Raw genomic sequence first — 17,046 nt, 5'->3', positions numbered from 1 at the left:
GCATGATTTGCGGTATTGCAGGAGTGGATTTAACAGCGCAAAAATGCACAAAAGCGCTCGGCATTATATGGATGACCGAAAAATAATGAAAACACAAAGCGATCATGTCACACATTTTACAGTCGTCTGGATGAGCCCTAAGTCTCAATGATCTCAATGCAGGGTAAAAGCCTGTTTCAAGGTAAACGCACACACGCCAGGACGCAGCATTTCAGACTGCTGTTGAACTCTGCTTTATTATTTCTATACAAATTTACACTCAACAAGCCTCCGCTCTGTCGGTTGAACTTCCCACCACAAGCGACTGGGAGAGCGGACCGAAGTAGAGGCTTCGGCCGGTCTCTCATCTTCCCCCTCCGATGGAGGGAGTTGCTAACTGTCAGTTCAGGCACAGGAGGTGGAGGAGCGCCGGACTGAGAGGCTTCTGATGGCACTGGCTGAACTCCCACAGGGGGGTCCGGAGTTGGGGAGCTGCAGTGTCAAAGGCATAGCTGAGGCTCTCTCAAAGCTGGACCTGCTACTTGGACCCTCCCTGGGTGATTCATCCCAGTCCAAGTCCTCATCCTCTGATTCACCCCCACCCATCCACTGCTGCCTGGGAATAATGGGCTCAAGTTGCAGGAAGCCAGATTTCAGCTGAACATCAGGAAAAACCTCCTTACTGTTAGAGGAGTGTGACAATGGAACCAATGACCTAGGGATGTGGTGGGCTCTCCAACACTGGTGGCATTCAGAAGGCAGCTGGACAGCCACCTGTTGAGTATGTTTTAATTTGGATTCTTGCATTGAGCAGGGGGTGGACTCGATGGCCTTTTAGGCCCCTTCCAACTCTGTGGTTCTAAGGATACTTGCTGGGAAAGGGGGCAGAATAACAAGCTTTGCAAGAGGAAAAGAGTGGGTCTCTCTCCAGAAGAGGGGTGAGGCAGGCTCCCCACCAGGATGGGCAAAGAAACCTCCCCGTCAGTGGAGGCAGGTGGCTTCATGTCAGTGGGGCAGTGGAATCCACTCTGGGTTTTTCCAGGAGCTGTCCAAGGAGCTGAAACTTTCGCTGCTCCCAGCTTTCTTAGCGGAGTTTCAGTGGATGCCTGCTGCGATCCCTGCAGGTGGCTTAGGACCTCTGCTCGGGCAGACCCATGCAGGAAAAAATGATCTCTCGAGGGAGGGAGGGAGGGAGAAAATGACTGGGTGGCGGGTGGAGGCGAAAGGAGATTCCGGTCTTGGAGGCTGAGGGCGGGAAGGGGGAGCAGTGAAGCTGGGATCGGAGGGAGAAACTTAAGGCAGCGAAAGTTTCCCAGCTCCGAATAGCTTTACTCATCCCTGCGCCTGTTTCTTGGCGCGATCCCTCTGCTGCGGGACTCAGAGCGACCTCCCGGAGAAAACCTTTACAAGCCCGGCACAGGCAGGCAGCTCACTGGTGGGACAAGAGCAGGGGGGGCGCCCCTGCTGGGCCAAGGACGATCGGTTTCGCCCACCGGAAGAGCCGGCCACTGGCTCCGGAGCGGAGCCTGATCACTCTCCCGCCCCACCCGTTAAGAAGCCTGTCTCTGCAGGGAGCTCCGGAAGACGACTAACCGCCTCCCGTCGCTCTCCCTGCCAAGCAGCCGAGGAGTCTCGGCCACTTTGCTCTTTAAGGGTTAAGGAAGGAAAGAGCTTCAAAGAGGGACGTCCCTTTCCCGCCCCGCCTCTCTGGGGGAAAGGCAGCGCAGGAAGCGCCAGAGGAGCCCCTCTTTGTGCGCAATGATGTTGGAGAGCACGGCTGCACAGGGGCAGCCCCGAAACAGAGGTATGCAATTGGGGGCGGAGGGGAGGTGGGAAGAGAGCGAGGACCCCCCCCCTTAAGCGCCCTCTCCCCGCATACCCTCCAGATCTGAGCATGCAGCTCTGCCCCAGGTCCCGTCTGCCTCTCCCCTGAGCTGAGCTGGCTGTGTTGGGGCCAAATCGAAGCATCTCTCGGAATATCTGTGGTTTTGATGATGAATTTCATGGCCTTAAGCTTGGAGATGGAGGCGCTTCATAGTTAGAACAGAGCTAAGTAGACAACAGTGAGCTGAATGGGCCGGTTCTTTATGTGTCCTCGTTTGTCCTTTGGTTCAGCTGTGATACTTTAATAGTGAGGCTCTTCTTTCAGTACCTTCATTCTGCCAGCCCTCCCCAGTTTCCTAGAAACATGGCCCTGCCCTCCTTTTTTTAGGGTAGCCTGGGGGGAGCTACTTACCGCTCCCTCTTCCTACACCAGGTGTAAGTTCCCTACTAAATCAGAGGGTATCATCCAGTTTCTCTACACCATGCACCTTTATGGCACATCCACACTGTGCATTGAAAGCATATGGCTTCCTCCAAAGAGTCCTGGGAGTTGTAGTTTATGAAGGGTGCTGGGAATATAGCGTAGTGAGGAAAAACTATTCTCCATGATTCATTGGGGGAAGCCATGTGCTTTACTTGGCTGGATGAGGCCTCTGCACCCATTCTTGTGTCCGCCGGGTTTCCGCTGCGCACAGCAGCCGAGGGTGGGTAGGCGGGGAGGGGGTGTGGCAGTCATTTACTGGGAGTCCTTGGTTTTTGCCAGATCTCCTCTCCATAGGACCAAGTTTGTTGACTGCATGTACTGGAGGTTGGGCCCGAAGGGCAGTTTAGGGATCCTGCTGGTGTACCGCCCACCCCGCTGCACGGCAGACTCCCTGGCCGAGGTGCTGGAGGTGGTCTTGGCTGTACGGGCGTTGTCCCCAGAATTGTTAGTGCTGGGTGACTTCAACGTGCATGCCGGGACCACTCTCACTGGAGCCCCTCGGGATTTCCTGGAAACCATGGCTTCCTGGGAACTGCACCTCAGTAATACTGGGCCCACCCATGTAGCCGGTCATGCTCTCGACCTTGTGTTTGTCCTGGGAGAGGAGAAAAGTGCTCTGAAGTTGGGAGTGGTTCTTTCCACTCCTGTGTCATGGTCAGATCACCATCTGGTAAACATGGACTTCACGTTGCCACACCGTCTCCGCAGGGGTAAAGGACCTATTAGAATGGTCCGCCCCAGGCGCCTGATGGATCCTGATGGATTCCTGACTGCGCTAGGGGAACTGGAACCTGCTGAAGGTTGCCCGGTTGAAACCCTGGTGATGGAGTGGAATGGAAAGATCACTGGGGCGTTAGACCGGGTGGCTCCGAAACGTCCTCTCCCCCTGAATAGAACTCAGTTAGCACCGTGGTATACACCACGGCTGCGTACTCTGAGACAGGAGGTGAGACGACTAGAACGCCGGTGGCGGAAATCCCGCTCCGAAGGTGTCCGGACACAAGTTAGAGCAGCAGTAACTGCCTACCAAGTGGCAATAGGGACAGAAAAGAAGGCTTTCTTTACTGCCTCTATTGCGTCTGCAGAGTGCTGTCCCAGGAGATTGTTCCAAGTGGTCCGAAGCCTGGTTGGTCCAGTTGCTCAGGAACCCTTGGAACAGTCAAAAGCCTCCTGTGACACTTTGGCTAAGCACTTTGCTGATAAAATCGAACACATACGGAGCTCGAACCCGTGCGCCGTGGATACAGTGAATGAATCAGAGTTGACCAGTTGCACGCCGGTATGCTGGGATCGTTTTCAGCCTCTCTCTTCTGAGGATGTGGACAAGGTGCTCACGACTGTAAGGCCTACCACCTGTCTAACTGACCCTTGCCCATCGTGGCTCATCATGAGATGCAGAGAGAAGTTGGGTGAGGGGATCAAGGCGGTGGTAAACGCATCCTTGAAAGAGGGTGTGATGCCATCAGCCCTCAAGGAGGCAATTGTAAAGCCCATCTTAAAGAAGCCCTCCTTGGATCCCCAAGTTTTTAATAACTTTCGCCCAATTTCGAATTTACCATTCTTGGGCAAGGTCATTGAGCGAGTGGTGGCCAATCAGTTGTCGACACACTTGGATGAAACGGATTACTTAGATCCATACCAATCGGGCTTCAGGACTGGTCACGGAACTGAAACAGCCTTGGTCGCTCTGGTAGATGATATGAGGAGGGCATTAGATAGGGGAGAATTTACCTTCCTTGTCCTCCTCGATCTCTCAGCGGCTTTTGATACTGTCGACCACAGTATCCTTTTATATCGCCTAGAGGGATTGGGAATAGGAGGCACTGTATTACGGTGGTTCCGCTCCTTTCTCTCTGATAGGTACCAACAGGTGGCATTGGGGGAGGAGGTTTCAGACTCTTGGCCTCTCAATTGTGGTGTGCCACAGGGCTCTATCCTCTCTCCCATGCTATTTAACATCTATATGAAGCCGCTGGGGGCAATCATCAGGAGATTTGGGCTGCAGTGTCACCAATATGCGGATGACACTCAGCTCTATCTCTCATTTAAATCTTCACCAGAGTTGGCTGTGGAGACCGTGTCCAAGTGCCTGGAATCCGTGAGTGGATGGATGGGAAGGAATAGGCTGAAACTGAACCCCGACAAGACCGAGGTACTGCTCGTGGGGGACAAGAGAAGGTTGGGAACCATTGACCTGAAGTTCAATGGGGTGAGTTTACCCCTAAAGGACCAGGTCCGCAGCCTCGGGGTTGTACTTGATTCCAAGCTGTCCATGGAGGCTCAGATTTTGGCTGTGAGCCGGGCAGCTTGGTACCAACTACACCTTATACATAGGCTGCAACCCTACCTTCCTGTTCATCAGCTCCCACTGGTAGTACATGCCCTGGTCACCTCTCGATTAGATTACTGTAATGCGCTCTACGTGGGGTTACCCTTGGAAACGGTCCGGAAACTACAACTTATTCAGAATGCGGCGGCTCGATTACTCACAAACAGTCGTCGCCGGGACCACATCATGCCAGTGTTGTTCGATCTACACTGGCTTCCTGTTGTTTTCCGGGCCCAATTCAAGGTGTTGGTATTAACCTTTAAATCCCTACACGGTCTCGGCCCAGTTTATCTAAAGGAGCGCCTACAACGCCACCAATCATGCCGCCTGACAAGATCGGCCACACAAGGCCTTCTCTCAGTCCCGCCAACCAAAGCAGCTAGGTTGGCGGGCACTAGAGAGAGGGCCTTTTCAGTGGCGGCCCCCACCCTCTGGAACTTCCTCCCACAAGATCTTCGGCACATCTCTTCCCTGAATATGTTCCACAAGGCCTTAAAGACCTGGCTTTTTCAGCAGGCTTTCAGGACTTTTGGGGAGGCTTAATATTCTTCTGTTTTAAATGCCTCCTATTATGTATTGCTTGCTTTTATAATTTATATTATTTCACTGTATTTTGTACTGTATTCTGCTATATTTATTGTATGTACGTCGCCTAGAGTGGCCATTGGCCAGATAGGCGACACATAAATTAAATTTATTATTATTATTATTATTACATTTGTGTTGAATGTGCTTTAAATGTCTGGTGTGATCATATACTTCTACTGTGTCTCCTCTAAGCTTTTTTCCTACAGCAAAAATCCCCAAATGTTGCAACCCTTGAGCATTTTGGTTGCCCATTTCTCTACCTCTTCCACCTCTAGAATGCAATTTTTGTGGTCAGGCAACAGAACTGAAGACAGCATTCTAAGTAGAATCACATCTTCAACATTTTTATCAATGACTTAGATGATGGTGTGGAGGGAAGCCTTATGAAGTTTGCGGATGATATGAAACTGGGAGGAATAGCTAACACAATGGAAGACAGGAATAAAATCCAAAGGGACCTGGATAGACTAGAAAATTGGGCTGAAATTAATAAAATGACATTCAATGAAGACAAATGCAGGATTCTGCATTTAGGCCACAAAAACAAAATACACGGGTACAGGATGGGAAATACCCGGCTTAGCAGTAGTGCGTGTGAGAAGGACCTTGGGATTGTAGTGGATCGCAAGTTGAACATGACCCAGCAGTGTGATGCTGTGGCAAAAAAGGCAAACTTGGTTTTGGGCTGCATAAACAGAGCTATAGTTTCCAGGTCGAGGGAAGTAATAGTCCCACTATATTCTGCATTGGTCAGGCCTCATCTGGAATACTGCGTTCAGTTCTGGGTGCCTCATTTTAAGAAAGATATAGACAAGTTAGAGCGGGTTCAGAAGAGGGTGACGAGAATGATAGTCGGTATGGAGAACAAGTCTTATGAGGAAAGGTTGAAGGAACTTGGCATGTTCAGTCTGGTGAAGAGAAGGCTGAGGGGCGACATGATTACACTCTTTAAGTACCTGAAGGGCTGTCACATAGAGGAGGGTACAGATTTGTTCTCTGCTGCCCCAGAGGGTAGGACTAGATGTAATGGTTTTAAGTTGCAGGAGCATAGATTCAGATTGGACATTAGAAGGAACTTCTTGACAGTAAGGGCAGTTCGGCAATGGAACCGACTGCCTAGGGAGGTGGTGGGATCCCCTTCGCTGGATGTCTTCAAGCAGAGGCTGGACAGCTACCTGTGGGAGATGCTCTAGCTGTGGATTTCCTGCTGTGAGCAGGGGGTTGGACTTGATGGCCTACAAGGCCCCTTCCAACTCTATGATTCTATGATTCTAGATTTGACTTATTTACTTATTTATTTAAAATATCTCTATCCCGCCCTTCTACCCTATAATAGGGCACTCAAAGCAGCTTACAAAAATAAAATCAAACACATATTTAATAAAATTGTAAACAGTAAAATCACAAAAACATTAAAATAAATTAAAGTACATAAAATAGAATTAAAATACATAAAATACAACACACATACATATATAGGGAGTGGTACTAAAGGGACTACAAAGGTAAAACTTAACGGAGAAGGCATAAAATCAGTGTCAGGCTCTACCTTCAGTCCCTCCCAAAGGCTCTCCGGAACAAGATCGTTTTCAGAAGTCTCCGGAAAACCCACAGGGAGGGAGCAGAGCGGACTTCTTGGGGTACGATATTCCAAAGCTTAGGGGCCACAGCTGAAAAAGCTCTCTCCCGCGTGCCTGTCAATTTAACATCTTTCACTCCAGCCACGCAGAGGAGACCAGAGGCAGATGATCTTAAATCCTCGGCAGGTACATATGGTCCAAGGCCGATTAGGGCTTTAAAGGTCAGAACCAGAACTTTGAATTGGGCTTGGAAACAAATTGGGAGCCAGTGGAGTTGATTAAACACAGGGGTGATATACTCCCTGCGCCCTGCTCCAGTTAACATTTTGGCTGCTGCATTTTGAACCAACTGCAATTTCTGAACCGTTTTCAAAGGCAGCCCCACATAGAGTGCGTTACAGTAATCAAGCCTCGATGTCACCAATGCATGTGTCACTGTGGCCAAGTCAACTGCCTCCAGGAAGGGACACAGCTGGTAGACCAGTTTGAATTGGCCAAAAGCACACCTGGCTACCACAGCCACCTGATGTTCAAGCAGCAGGGCAGGATCCAGGACTCCCCCCAAACTGCGGACGTGCTCCTTCAAGGGGAGTGCAACCCCGTCCAGAATAGGTTGCAACCCCGTCCCTGGTGCAGTTTTCCCCTTGACCAGCAGTACTTCTGTCTTGTCTGGATTAAGTTTCAGTTTGTTAACCCACATCCAGCCCTTCACAGCCTCCAGGCAGTATTTTAGGATGAGCACTCCCTCCAATCAGGTGGTAGGGAGAGATAGAGCTGAGTGTCATCAGCATATTGATGACATTTGATGTTCAGCTGTAGTCCTGCTTTTGTGCTTTCCTCTTTAACTTTCATCAGCATTCGTTTCAAATCATTACTGGTTTCTGCTAGTAGTATGGTATCGTCTGCATATTTTAAATTATTGATATTTCTCCCTCCAGTTTTCACACCTCCTTCATACTGGTCCAATCCCGCTTTCTGTGTGATATGTTCTGCATACAGATTAAACAAATAGGGTCATAAGATACACCCCTCTCTCACATCCTTTCCGATGGGGAGCCAGTTGGTTTCTCCATATTCTGTCCTTGTAGTAGCCTCTTGTTCAGATTATAGGTTGCGCATCAGGACAATCAGCTGCTGTGGCACCCCCATATCTTTTAAAGCATTCCACAGTTTTTCATGATCTACACAGTCAAAGGCTTTGCTGTAATCTATAGAGCACAGTGTGATTTCCTTCTGAAATTCCTTGGTCCATTCCATTATCTAGCTAATGTTTGCAATATGATCTGTGGTAGCTCTTCCCTTTCTAAAATCAGCTTGGACATCTAGCCCTTCTCGCTCCATATATGGTAAGAGCCTTTACTTTTCTTGCATGGCATATTAAAGCAATAGTTTGAAAATTACTGTATTTCCTAGGATCCCCTTTCTTTGGGATTGGGATGTATATTGAATGCTTCCAGTCTGTGGGCCATTGTTTTGTTTTCCATAATTCTTGACAAATATTTGTCAAAATTTGGACAGATTCAGTCTCAGTAGCTTGTAGCAACTCTGTTGGTCCCTACTCTTGGTCTAAATTTCCCTTTAATTTCTTCCTGTATGTTTGAGTAAAATCTCTCCATTTCCTCTTCTTCTGTGTTTGCCGTTGGAGCATAGACCGAGATTATGTTTATGTTGATAGGTTTTCCATTAAATTTCATTGATAGCACTCACTCAGAGTTTGCATTATAGCGCCTAATTGCTTTTGCTACATCACTTCTCACTATTAGAGCAACCCCGTTTCTTCTTAATTGATCATTTCTTGCATAAAATATTTTGTGGTTGCCTGAAAATGTCCTATTCCCATCCATTTTAATTCACTCACACCAACTATTGTAATGGTGATGCATTCCATTTCTTGCTTAACCCATTTCTAACTTTCCCTGGCTCATGCTTCTCACATTCCATGCTCCTATTGTGTGCGTTGCACAACTCCGGACTTGTCTTTCGCATCTGTACGCATCAGCCTCTGGGCTTCCTTTCAGCTTTGACCCAGCTGCGTCACAGCGCCAGTGGCGTCACTAGCGGGGTGCGGGGAGTGCGGACCACACCCGGGTGACACCATGAGGGGGGTGACACCCAGAGCCATCCCGTCGTGGGGCAGGGCGCCCGCGCTGTTGCCCGGCAAAGGAGCCGAGAAGCGCTCCGGGTCGGCGTTGGAGCAGCCAACTCCTCCTCGGAGGCAGGCAGGCAGGCAGGCGGGTGAGACCACGACCAGCGTTGTCAGGGCGACGGAGGCACGCCGGCATTCCCAGGCCTGCTTCTCCGGCTGGGTTCTCCTCCAGTGCGTGCCCTCCCAGGGGAATGGGTGGCTGGCCTTCTGCATGCACGCGCACATGCGCGCACTCTCAGCAGGACATTTGGGGGCTCGCCAAGGAGTTACCACACCGGGTGACACCAACCCTAGTGACGCCACTGCACAGCGCTCCTCGTACTTGTCCTTTGTTCTTCCCCAGTAGCTCACAGAGTGCCATCTGACCTGGGGTCTCATCTTCCAGCACTGTCTTGTGTTGCAGGTAACAGCTGCTGGAAGCCAAGCCCAAGAGGGGATGCCTCTTCTGACCTCCCAAATGGACTGCCACCTACACCTGAAGGCATACATTCAGGGCTCTGAGTTTTGGGGATAGGAGGGGGGCAGCTGAAAACTTGTATTTGAGTTGTATTGTGTACTACAATTTTTATCGTATTGGTCTATTCATTGTATTGAGATTTGTTTGGGATGCTTTGTATGTACTGTGATCTTTATTCTGTACATGTTTTTGAGATTTTTTTTGGTAAGTCACTTTGAGTTTCATTTTGGGAAAGAAGCGACTAATAAATATCATTAATAAATAAAAATAAATAACAACCTTTTTGGGAGGGAGGGAAGGGATGCGAGCTGCCCTCTGCGCAGTAGAAAAGGCCATGTTACTGTCAGACAGGATCCATCCTAGGCTTGTAAATTCCAGCTGTGTATAAGTACTGGACTGTCCACCTTAAATGGAGGAACAAGAGAGCAGATTTTTGTTACAATTGTCTCTCTCTGCGTCTCTTTTCACAACCTGTGACCAAGCACCTACTGCTAAAATAACTCCGTACAAGGCCTGGAGCTTTGACAGTTAAACTCTGATGTCAACAGAGCTCCCAGAAATATGTTTTCAAAGTACAAATCATAATATATTCACAGGATTTCTCCACAGCATTTTATCTCCTTTCTTTTTCATTCCATCAGGATACATCTGGGGGGTCAAGGCTGAGGGAGAACCAGCAGAAGTATCACTGGAAAAAGCTGAGGAACAGGTGCAGGAGGAGAAACGGAGGAGTCAATATGGAGCAAAGAGACAAGAGGAGAGACAAACTCACACAGGGGACAAAGCTTATAAATGCTTGGAGTGTGGAAAGAGCTTTAGGTGGAGTAGCGCCTTTATTCAGCATCAAAGAAGTCACACAGGGGACAAACCCCATAAATGCTTAGAGTGTGGAAAGAGCTTCAGTCAGAGTGGCACCCTTAGTATACATGAAAGAACTCACACAGGGGACAAACCTTATAAATGCTTTGAGTGTGGAAAGAGCTTCAGTCAGAGTGGCAACCTTACTTCGCATCAAAGAACTCACACAGGGGAGAAACCTTATAAATGCTTTGAGTGTGGAAAGAGCTTCAATTGGAGTAGCCACCTTACTTTGCATCAAAGAACTCACACAGGGGACAAACCTTATAAATGCTTTGAGTGTGGAAAGAGCTTCAGTGCGAGTGGCCAGCTTACTTCGCATCAAAGAACTCACACAGGGGAGAAACCTTATAAATGCTTGGAGTGTGGAAAGAGCTTCAGTTGGAGTAGCCACCTTACTGTGCATCAAAGAACTCACATAGGGGACGAACCTCATAAATGCTTCCAGTGTGGAAAGAGCTACAGGGAGAAATGCGCCCTTACAGTGCATCAAAGAATCCACACAGGGGACAACCTTTATGAATGCTTGGAGTGTGGAAAGAGCTTCAGGTGGAGTAGCGCCCTTACGGTGCATCGAAGATGTCACACAGGGGCCAAACCTTATAAATGCTTGGAGTGTGGAAAGAGCTTCAGTCAGAGTGGCAGCCTTACTTCGCATCAAAGAACTCACACAGTGGACAAACCTTATCAATGCTTGGAGTGTGGAAAGAGCTTCAGGTGGAGTAGCGCGCTTACGGTGCATCAAAGAACTCATACAGGGGACAAACCTTATAAATGCTTGGAGTGTGGAAAGAGCTTCAGGTGGTATAGTACCTTTACTCAACATAGTAGAACTCACATGGGACAAACCTTATCAATGTTTTGAGTGTGGAAAGAGCTTCAGTCAGAGTGGCCACCTTACTTTGCATCACAGTACGGATGCATTGAACAAACCTTATACATGCTTGTAGTGTTGAAAGACCTTTCGTCAGAATGGCTACCTTCAGGCACATAAAAGGATCCGTTCAAGGGAAGAGATGTATAAATGCCTTGAGTGTGAAAAAAGCTATAAGCAGAGTTCAACTCTTTCTGTGCATCAAAGGATCCATATGGGGAAGCCGGGCTACCAACAGGATTTTTGTGGGGAGTTTCAGACCCCTGACAATCTTTTTCTCTTAGCTTAACCCCAGACTGTTCCACTTCCCTCCATTTTTCCTTTGCAGAGAAAGAGGCGTTTTGGCTTTTTCAGAGATGGGTGAGCACCCAAGATGGATGCTAAGGCCAAGGTGGCTGCAGAAACCAAAGTGGTGTCTCAGTTGTCCAGTTTCCCCCCATCATATCCTCCCCTCTGGCAGTTTCTAGCTGCCAAATTCAATATTCAATTAATGACATTTCATGTCTTACTTTATCTACTTCCTGTAGATCCTCCCCCTCTGTCATTGTTACCTCCATGTGCATCATTAGAACATCAGTTTTTGTGATGGACTTAGTAGTCTTTGTCACACAGCGTCCAATACAACATAACACCAGCTGGACTGTTACATATATGAGCACCAGCAAGCATAATCCCATTATATCATATTTTAGCAGATTTTTTACTAGACCTCCTAGCCATCCACCTGGATAGGGTAGCCATCCCTACCAATCAAAATTGCTACTCCGGTCAACATAAGCTACTTCTGCTATTTGCTCAGCATGATTATACAGCCACAAGAGTGGCTGTATACTATAGCCAGCCTGGATTTTTCACATTCCGCAATGTTAAATTGAAAATACCCCCCATTGGATTCTGATGCTACCCATAAGCTCATTTCAAAACAAAACCTTACAAAACTTATAGTCCTGGACTCAGAAATGCTTGCTTAACAACCCTGTCAATTTTCATGGTGAAACACAAAACAGTCAGAGAGAATAGACAGTTCAAAGTCTAAAAAGAGAGGAAAAAACTCAGAACCCTTTTGGACTTTTTTCTGAGTTCTCATAATCTGTTGAAATTCATTAAAAATCAGCCTTGGTCACAGAGTACCTGTAATACTATTACTGACCTTGCCCCATACTCTGACCTTCATCTTCTGCAGTTTAAAAGTTAAAAAATGCCCGGCTGCTTTATAATTAATTTAAGAAATTTTGCCTTGAAATCAATGATAGTGTCTGGCATGTTCAGTAAGAACCAACTTTCAGTGTTCTAAAAGCCAGACTCACAGCTGTTGTGCTTGGCTAATCGGGGAGCCACACCCACACTAGACTTTGATTTCACTTGAGACAGTCATGGCTTCCCCCAAAGAATCCTGGGAAGTGTAGTTTGTTAAGGGTGCTGAGAGGAGACTCCTATTCCAGTGACAGAGCTCCAGTGGCCAGAGTGGTTTAGCAGTCAGCCACTCTGATTGAAGGTCTGTGAGGAGAACAGGGCATTTCCTAGCAACTCTCAGCACCCTTCACTAACTACACTTCCCAGGATTCTTTCAGAGAAGCCATAAAATAAAGGCCTGGTGTGGATGTGGCCAGGAACAGCTTTGGTTTAAATTTAGGTGGTGCCTGCTGTAGAATAAAAAGGTGAGGGAAACGCTGAAAAGCAATGATACTGTTCACAATGTTTTCCTTTTGGAAAGGAAAGGGTTTTCCCCTCTGCCCAGTGCCCACCCACCCAATCTCCTCCCCTCCTCCTCCGCTCCCCCTCCCTCGGGTCAGTGTTGGACTATGACCTGGGAGACCAGGGTTCAAATCCCCACACAGCCATGAAGCTGACTGGGTGGCCTTGGGCCAATCACTGCCTCTCAGCCTCAGAGGAAGGCGAAGGTAGAACCACCTCTGAATACCGTTTACCATGAAAAACCTATTCATAGGGTTGCCATAAGTTGGGATCGACTTGAATGCAGTCCACTTCCATTTTCAAACATGATTGCACAGAAATAAATCCTGTTGAACTCAAAAAGTATGCAAATGATCAAACCCACCCTCCCTTCTCCCTCCTATCCCCTCCCTCTTGCCCCTCCCTCCCCTCCCCATTCCATTCCAATCCCCACCTTCCCCTTCCTCCTCCCCATGGTCAGTTTTACCTATCTTAGGCATGACTGCATGGGAGTAAATCCCACTGAACTCAATAAACATGTAAATGATCAAACCAGTCCTTCTCCCCTCCCCCTCCTGCCTTGTCATATCCCCCTCCTCCCCTCTGCCTTTCCTCCCCACCCTTCTCCTCCTCCCCTCCCCCTCCCCTCCCCATCCTCTGTGGTCAGTTTCACCTATCCTAAGCATGATTTCAGGAGAGCAAATTCCACTGAACTCAATAAGCATGCAAATGATCAATCCATTCTCAGCAAATTTGCACAGGGTCCCATTTCTTACCTCCCAGATTAAAAAGCAGAGAAATTCACTAATAGGCAAAAACACCATGCGGTTTAAGAACATACTTATAGCCCACGAATCTTTCTATCAAACTTTTAAAAGCAGCAAAATTAGGAAGCTATAGTGAATGCACCAGGGGAGCAGGAGACCTGACCTCCTCTCTGAGATATTGGACTGCCCTACAAAGTTGTCAAAATGCAAACACAATTTGAGTTGGTCTTTCACAGTCCAATCCACTTCCTGTGTAGCTTGGAAGAATTTGGTAATACCACCCTATTACTGAGACCATTGTTAAGGGCCTGCAGATTTCTATGTCCCGTTGTGCAGAGTGGTGAGCAGGTTTTGATTTCTCTCTTTTTTTCTCTGATTGGTGAGGCTTTCCTGTTCCTGATTCTACCAACTGGGAGTACCTGAGTGACCCTGACAGCTGGTATAAGCCAGGCAACATAGCAGGAGCCAATCCAGTATTTTGGCAATACTTTCTTGGGTCTATGGAGATAAAACCCATAATGTCCAACTAGAGCTTCCCATTGGCCTTTGTGGAAGAGCTGGGAAGACCATGTTATCCATGGTTAAACTTACTACCTTTGGCAGTAGGGGCCAAGGGACACCACCACCTGGATCATGAGGGCCTTCTCGGTGGCTGCCCCTAGGCTTGGGAATTCCTTCCTAGGGAGGTAAGAATGACCCCCTCCTTGCAGTCCTCCTGCCGACAAGCAAAGACCTTCCGAATTCCAACAAGCCTTTGGAATTGAAGGCTAAGGATAGGGCATGAAGGGTGCTATATTTCTAATGTTTATTATATTATTTTTAAACTAGTTTGAACTCTTTTAGCTATATGTGTGTATGGTTTTAATATTGGAAATTGTTTAATCTTATTTTAATGTAGACTTTGTATGTTTTTAATTATATGTCTTTTTTATCTGGAAGCCGCCATGAGTTCCAGTTTTGGAAAAGTGGCGGGGTATAAATAAAGACAATAATAATAATAATAATAATAATAATAATAATAATAATAATAATAATAATAATAATAACAATAATAATAATAATCCGTTCCAAAAACACCCTCCCCAATCATTCAGGTATTTACAATCCCATACCTGATGAGCACCAGAATTGGCAAAGGCAGAACAATGGATCATGTTATCAATAGAATAGTTACAGGAAGCATGAAAATCATGATAATGTCGGCAGAAAGTGGGATTCTGGGTGTGGTTATTTCTCCCGTGCCCTTCAAGGGTGAAATAATGTTTGCATTTACTTTCACCAACTTCTATGCCTTTCTTTCCTTTGGTCTGGTATCCCCAAAAACAGAACTCGGCCAATTTTGGCAGGACCTACCAAACCCCATTTTGTTGGGCCACAGGGGCTATGTCCTAGGTAGAATTTGAGCTGAACCATTTCCATTCCATAGACATAAAATTGGAATTGCTTCTTAAACCTTTTTAAAAATGTTTTTAATCTTAGATTTTTTTTGAAAGCTGTAAGAAACGTTTTTAAAGCTGTTGTGTTTTAGTGTCATCAATGTCATCAATACAATGTCATTAATAAGCTGATGACACTCAACTCTGCCTCTCCCTTCCATCTGATGGCAAGATGGGACTGTTTGTCCTGAACAGGTGCCTGGAAGCTGTGAAGGGCTGGATGCGGGCAAACAAACTGAAACTTAATCCAGACAAGACAGAAGTGTTGCTGGCCAAGGGAAAAACTGCCCTAAGGATAGGGTTGCAACCTGTTCTGGATGGGGTTGCACTCCCCTTGAAAGAGCAGGTACACAGTCTGGGAGTTCTTCTGGATCCTGGCCTGCTGCTGGAATATCAGGTGGCTGGGGTAGCCAGTGCTTTTGGTCATCTCAAAATGGTCTACCAGCTGCATCTGTTCCTGGAAGCAGCTGACTTGGCCACAGTGACACATGCATTGGTGACATCGAGGCTTGATTACTGTAACACACTCTATGTGGAGCTGCCTTTGAAAACAATTCGGAAACTACAGTTGGTCCAAAATGCAGCAGCCAGAATGCTAACTGGAGCACGGCGCAGGGAGCATATCACCCCTGTGCTTTCTCGAATCCACTGGCTCCCAATTTGTTTCCGGTCCCAATTCAAAGTGCTGTTTTTGACCTTTAAAGCCCTAAATGGCCTTGGACCAGTTTACTTAAGGGACCGGTTACGTCCATATGTTCCTAGCCTGCATCTAAGATCGTCTACCTCCGGTCTTCTCTGCATGCCTGGAATGAAAGAAGTTAGATTGACAGGCACACGGGAGAGAGCCTTTTCAATTGTGGCTCCCAGACTCTGGAATTCCCTGCCCCAAGAAGCCCATTTTGCTCCCTCCCTGATGGCCTTCTGGAAACTTGTCAAAACTATTTTGTTCCGGAGAACCTTTGGATAGGACTGACGGGTCAGCCTGACACTGTTTTAAGCTTTTTATTCGTCATTTTTAAATCTTAAATTCTTTTAGTCTCACTCTTTTATATGTGCATGCACATATATACATGCATGTTTGTATGCGCATGTATAATTTATGTATGTATGTGCATGATGCATTTTATGTATTTTAATAGTATTTTAATCTACTGTAATGTTTTGTGTTTTTATTGTGTATTTTATTATGTATGCATGTGTATTTATTGTAGCTGCCCTGAGTGCCCTATTGTAGGGTAGAAGGGCAGGATAGAAATATATATATTTTTAAAAAGTGTACTTACCCATTGGCAGCCAACTTGGGGCTGAAACGCTTTCAGAGGGGTGGGGTGCGCTTTCAATGCTTTTGGCCAACTATCTTTTGGATGAGTAGCAAGAGCACAAGTCTAATTTACAACAGAGAAAACTGAACGTTTATTTTGTCCAGGAAGGGGCTTCCGTGATGGTGCTTGTTGGAATTAAGCAAGGAAACGAAGTAAAGGTTTTTGACCTGCCTTCTGGATTAGCAGGGCTGGCCCTGGAGGTGGGAACGACAGTTCATTTTGTGCGAATGTGTTGCTCTTTGGCCAGGTCTACAGTGTAGTGGTTAGAGCAGCCTTTCCCAACCAGTGTGCCTCCAGAAGTTGTTGGACCACAACTCCCATCTTCCTGACCATTGGCAATGCTGGCTGAGGCTGACGGGAGTTGTGGTCCAACAACATCTGGAGGCACACTGGTTGGGAAAGGCTGGGTTAGAGTGTTGGACTACAACCTGGGAGACCAGGGTTCGAATCCCCACACAGCCATGAAGCTCACTGGGTGACCTTGGGCCAGTCACTGCCTCTCAGCCTCAGCGGGAGGCAATGGTAAAAAAAACTCTCTGAATACTGCTTACCATGAAAACTATTCATAGGGGCGCCATAAGTCGGGATCGACTTGAAGGCAGTCCATTCCAGTTTCACTGCAGTTACAGCCGATGGCTAAAAGCGAGTCTCTCAGCAGAGAGAGATGCCAACTGCAACTCAGGGGCAGAGCCTCTGCTTGGCTTGAAGAAGGATCAGTCCAGCTCAAT

At 47.3% G+C, this 17,046-nt stretch overlaps 1 protein-coding gene across 1 annotated transcript; it reads left to right on the top strand.

Annotated features, from left to right (window-relative positions):
• The first annotated feature begins 1,656 nt into the window (after positions 1-1,656).
• LOC133381523 (zinc finger protein 239-like) lies at positions 1,657-16,032 on the top strand. The gene is made up of 2 exons (XM_061620713.1): positions 1,657-1,783; positions 10,029-16,032. The coding sequence occupies exons 1-2, from the start codon at positions 1,738-1,740 to the stop codon at positions 11,108-11,110; spliced, it is 1,128 nt and encodes a 375-aa protein (XP_061476697.1). The 5' UTR covers positions 1,657-1,737; the 3' UTR covers positions 11,111-16,032.
• Positions 16,033-17,046: the final 1,014 nt, after the last annotated feature.

This window comes from Rhineura floridana, chromosome 3 (assembly GCF_030035675.1).
Source record: "Rhineura floridana isolate rRhiFlo1 chromosome 3, rRhiFlo1.hap2, whole genome shotgun sequence".
Lineage (NCBI taxonomy): Eukaryota > Metazoa > Chordata > Lepidosauria > Squamata > Rhineuridae > Rhineura > Rhineura floridana.
This window is presented reverse-complemented; position numbering and strand designations above follow the sequence as displayed.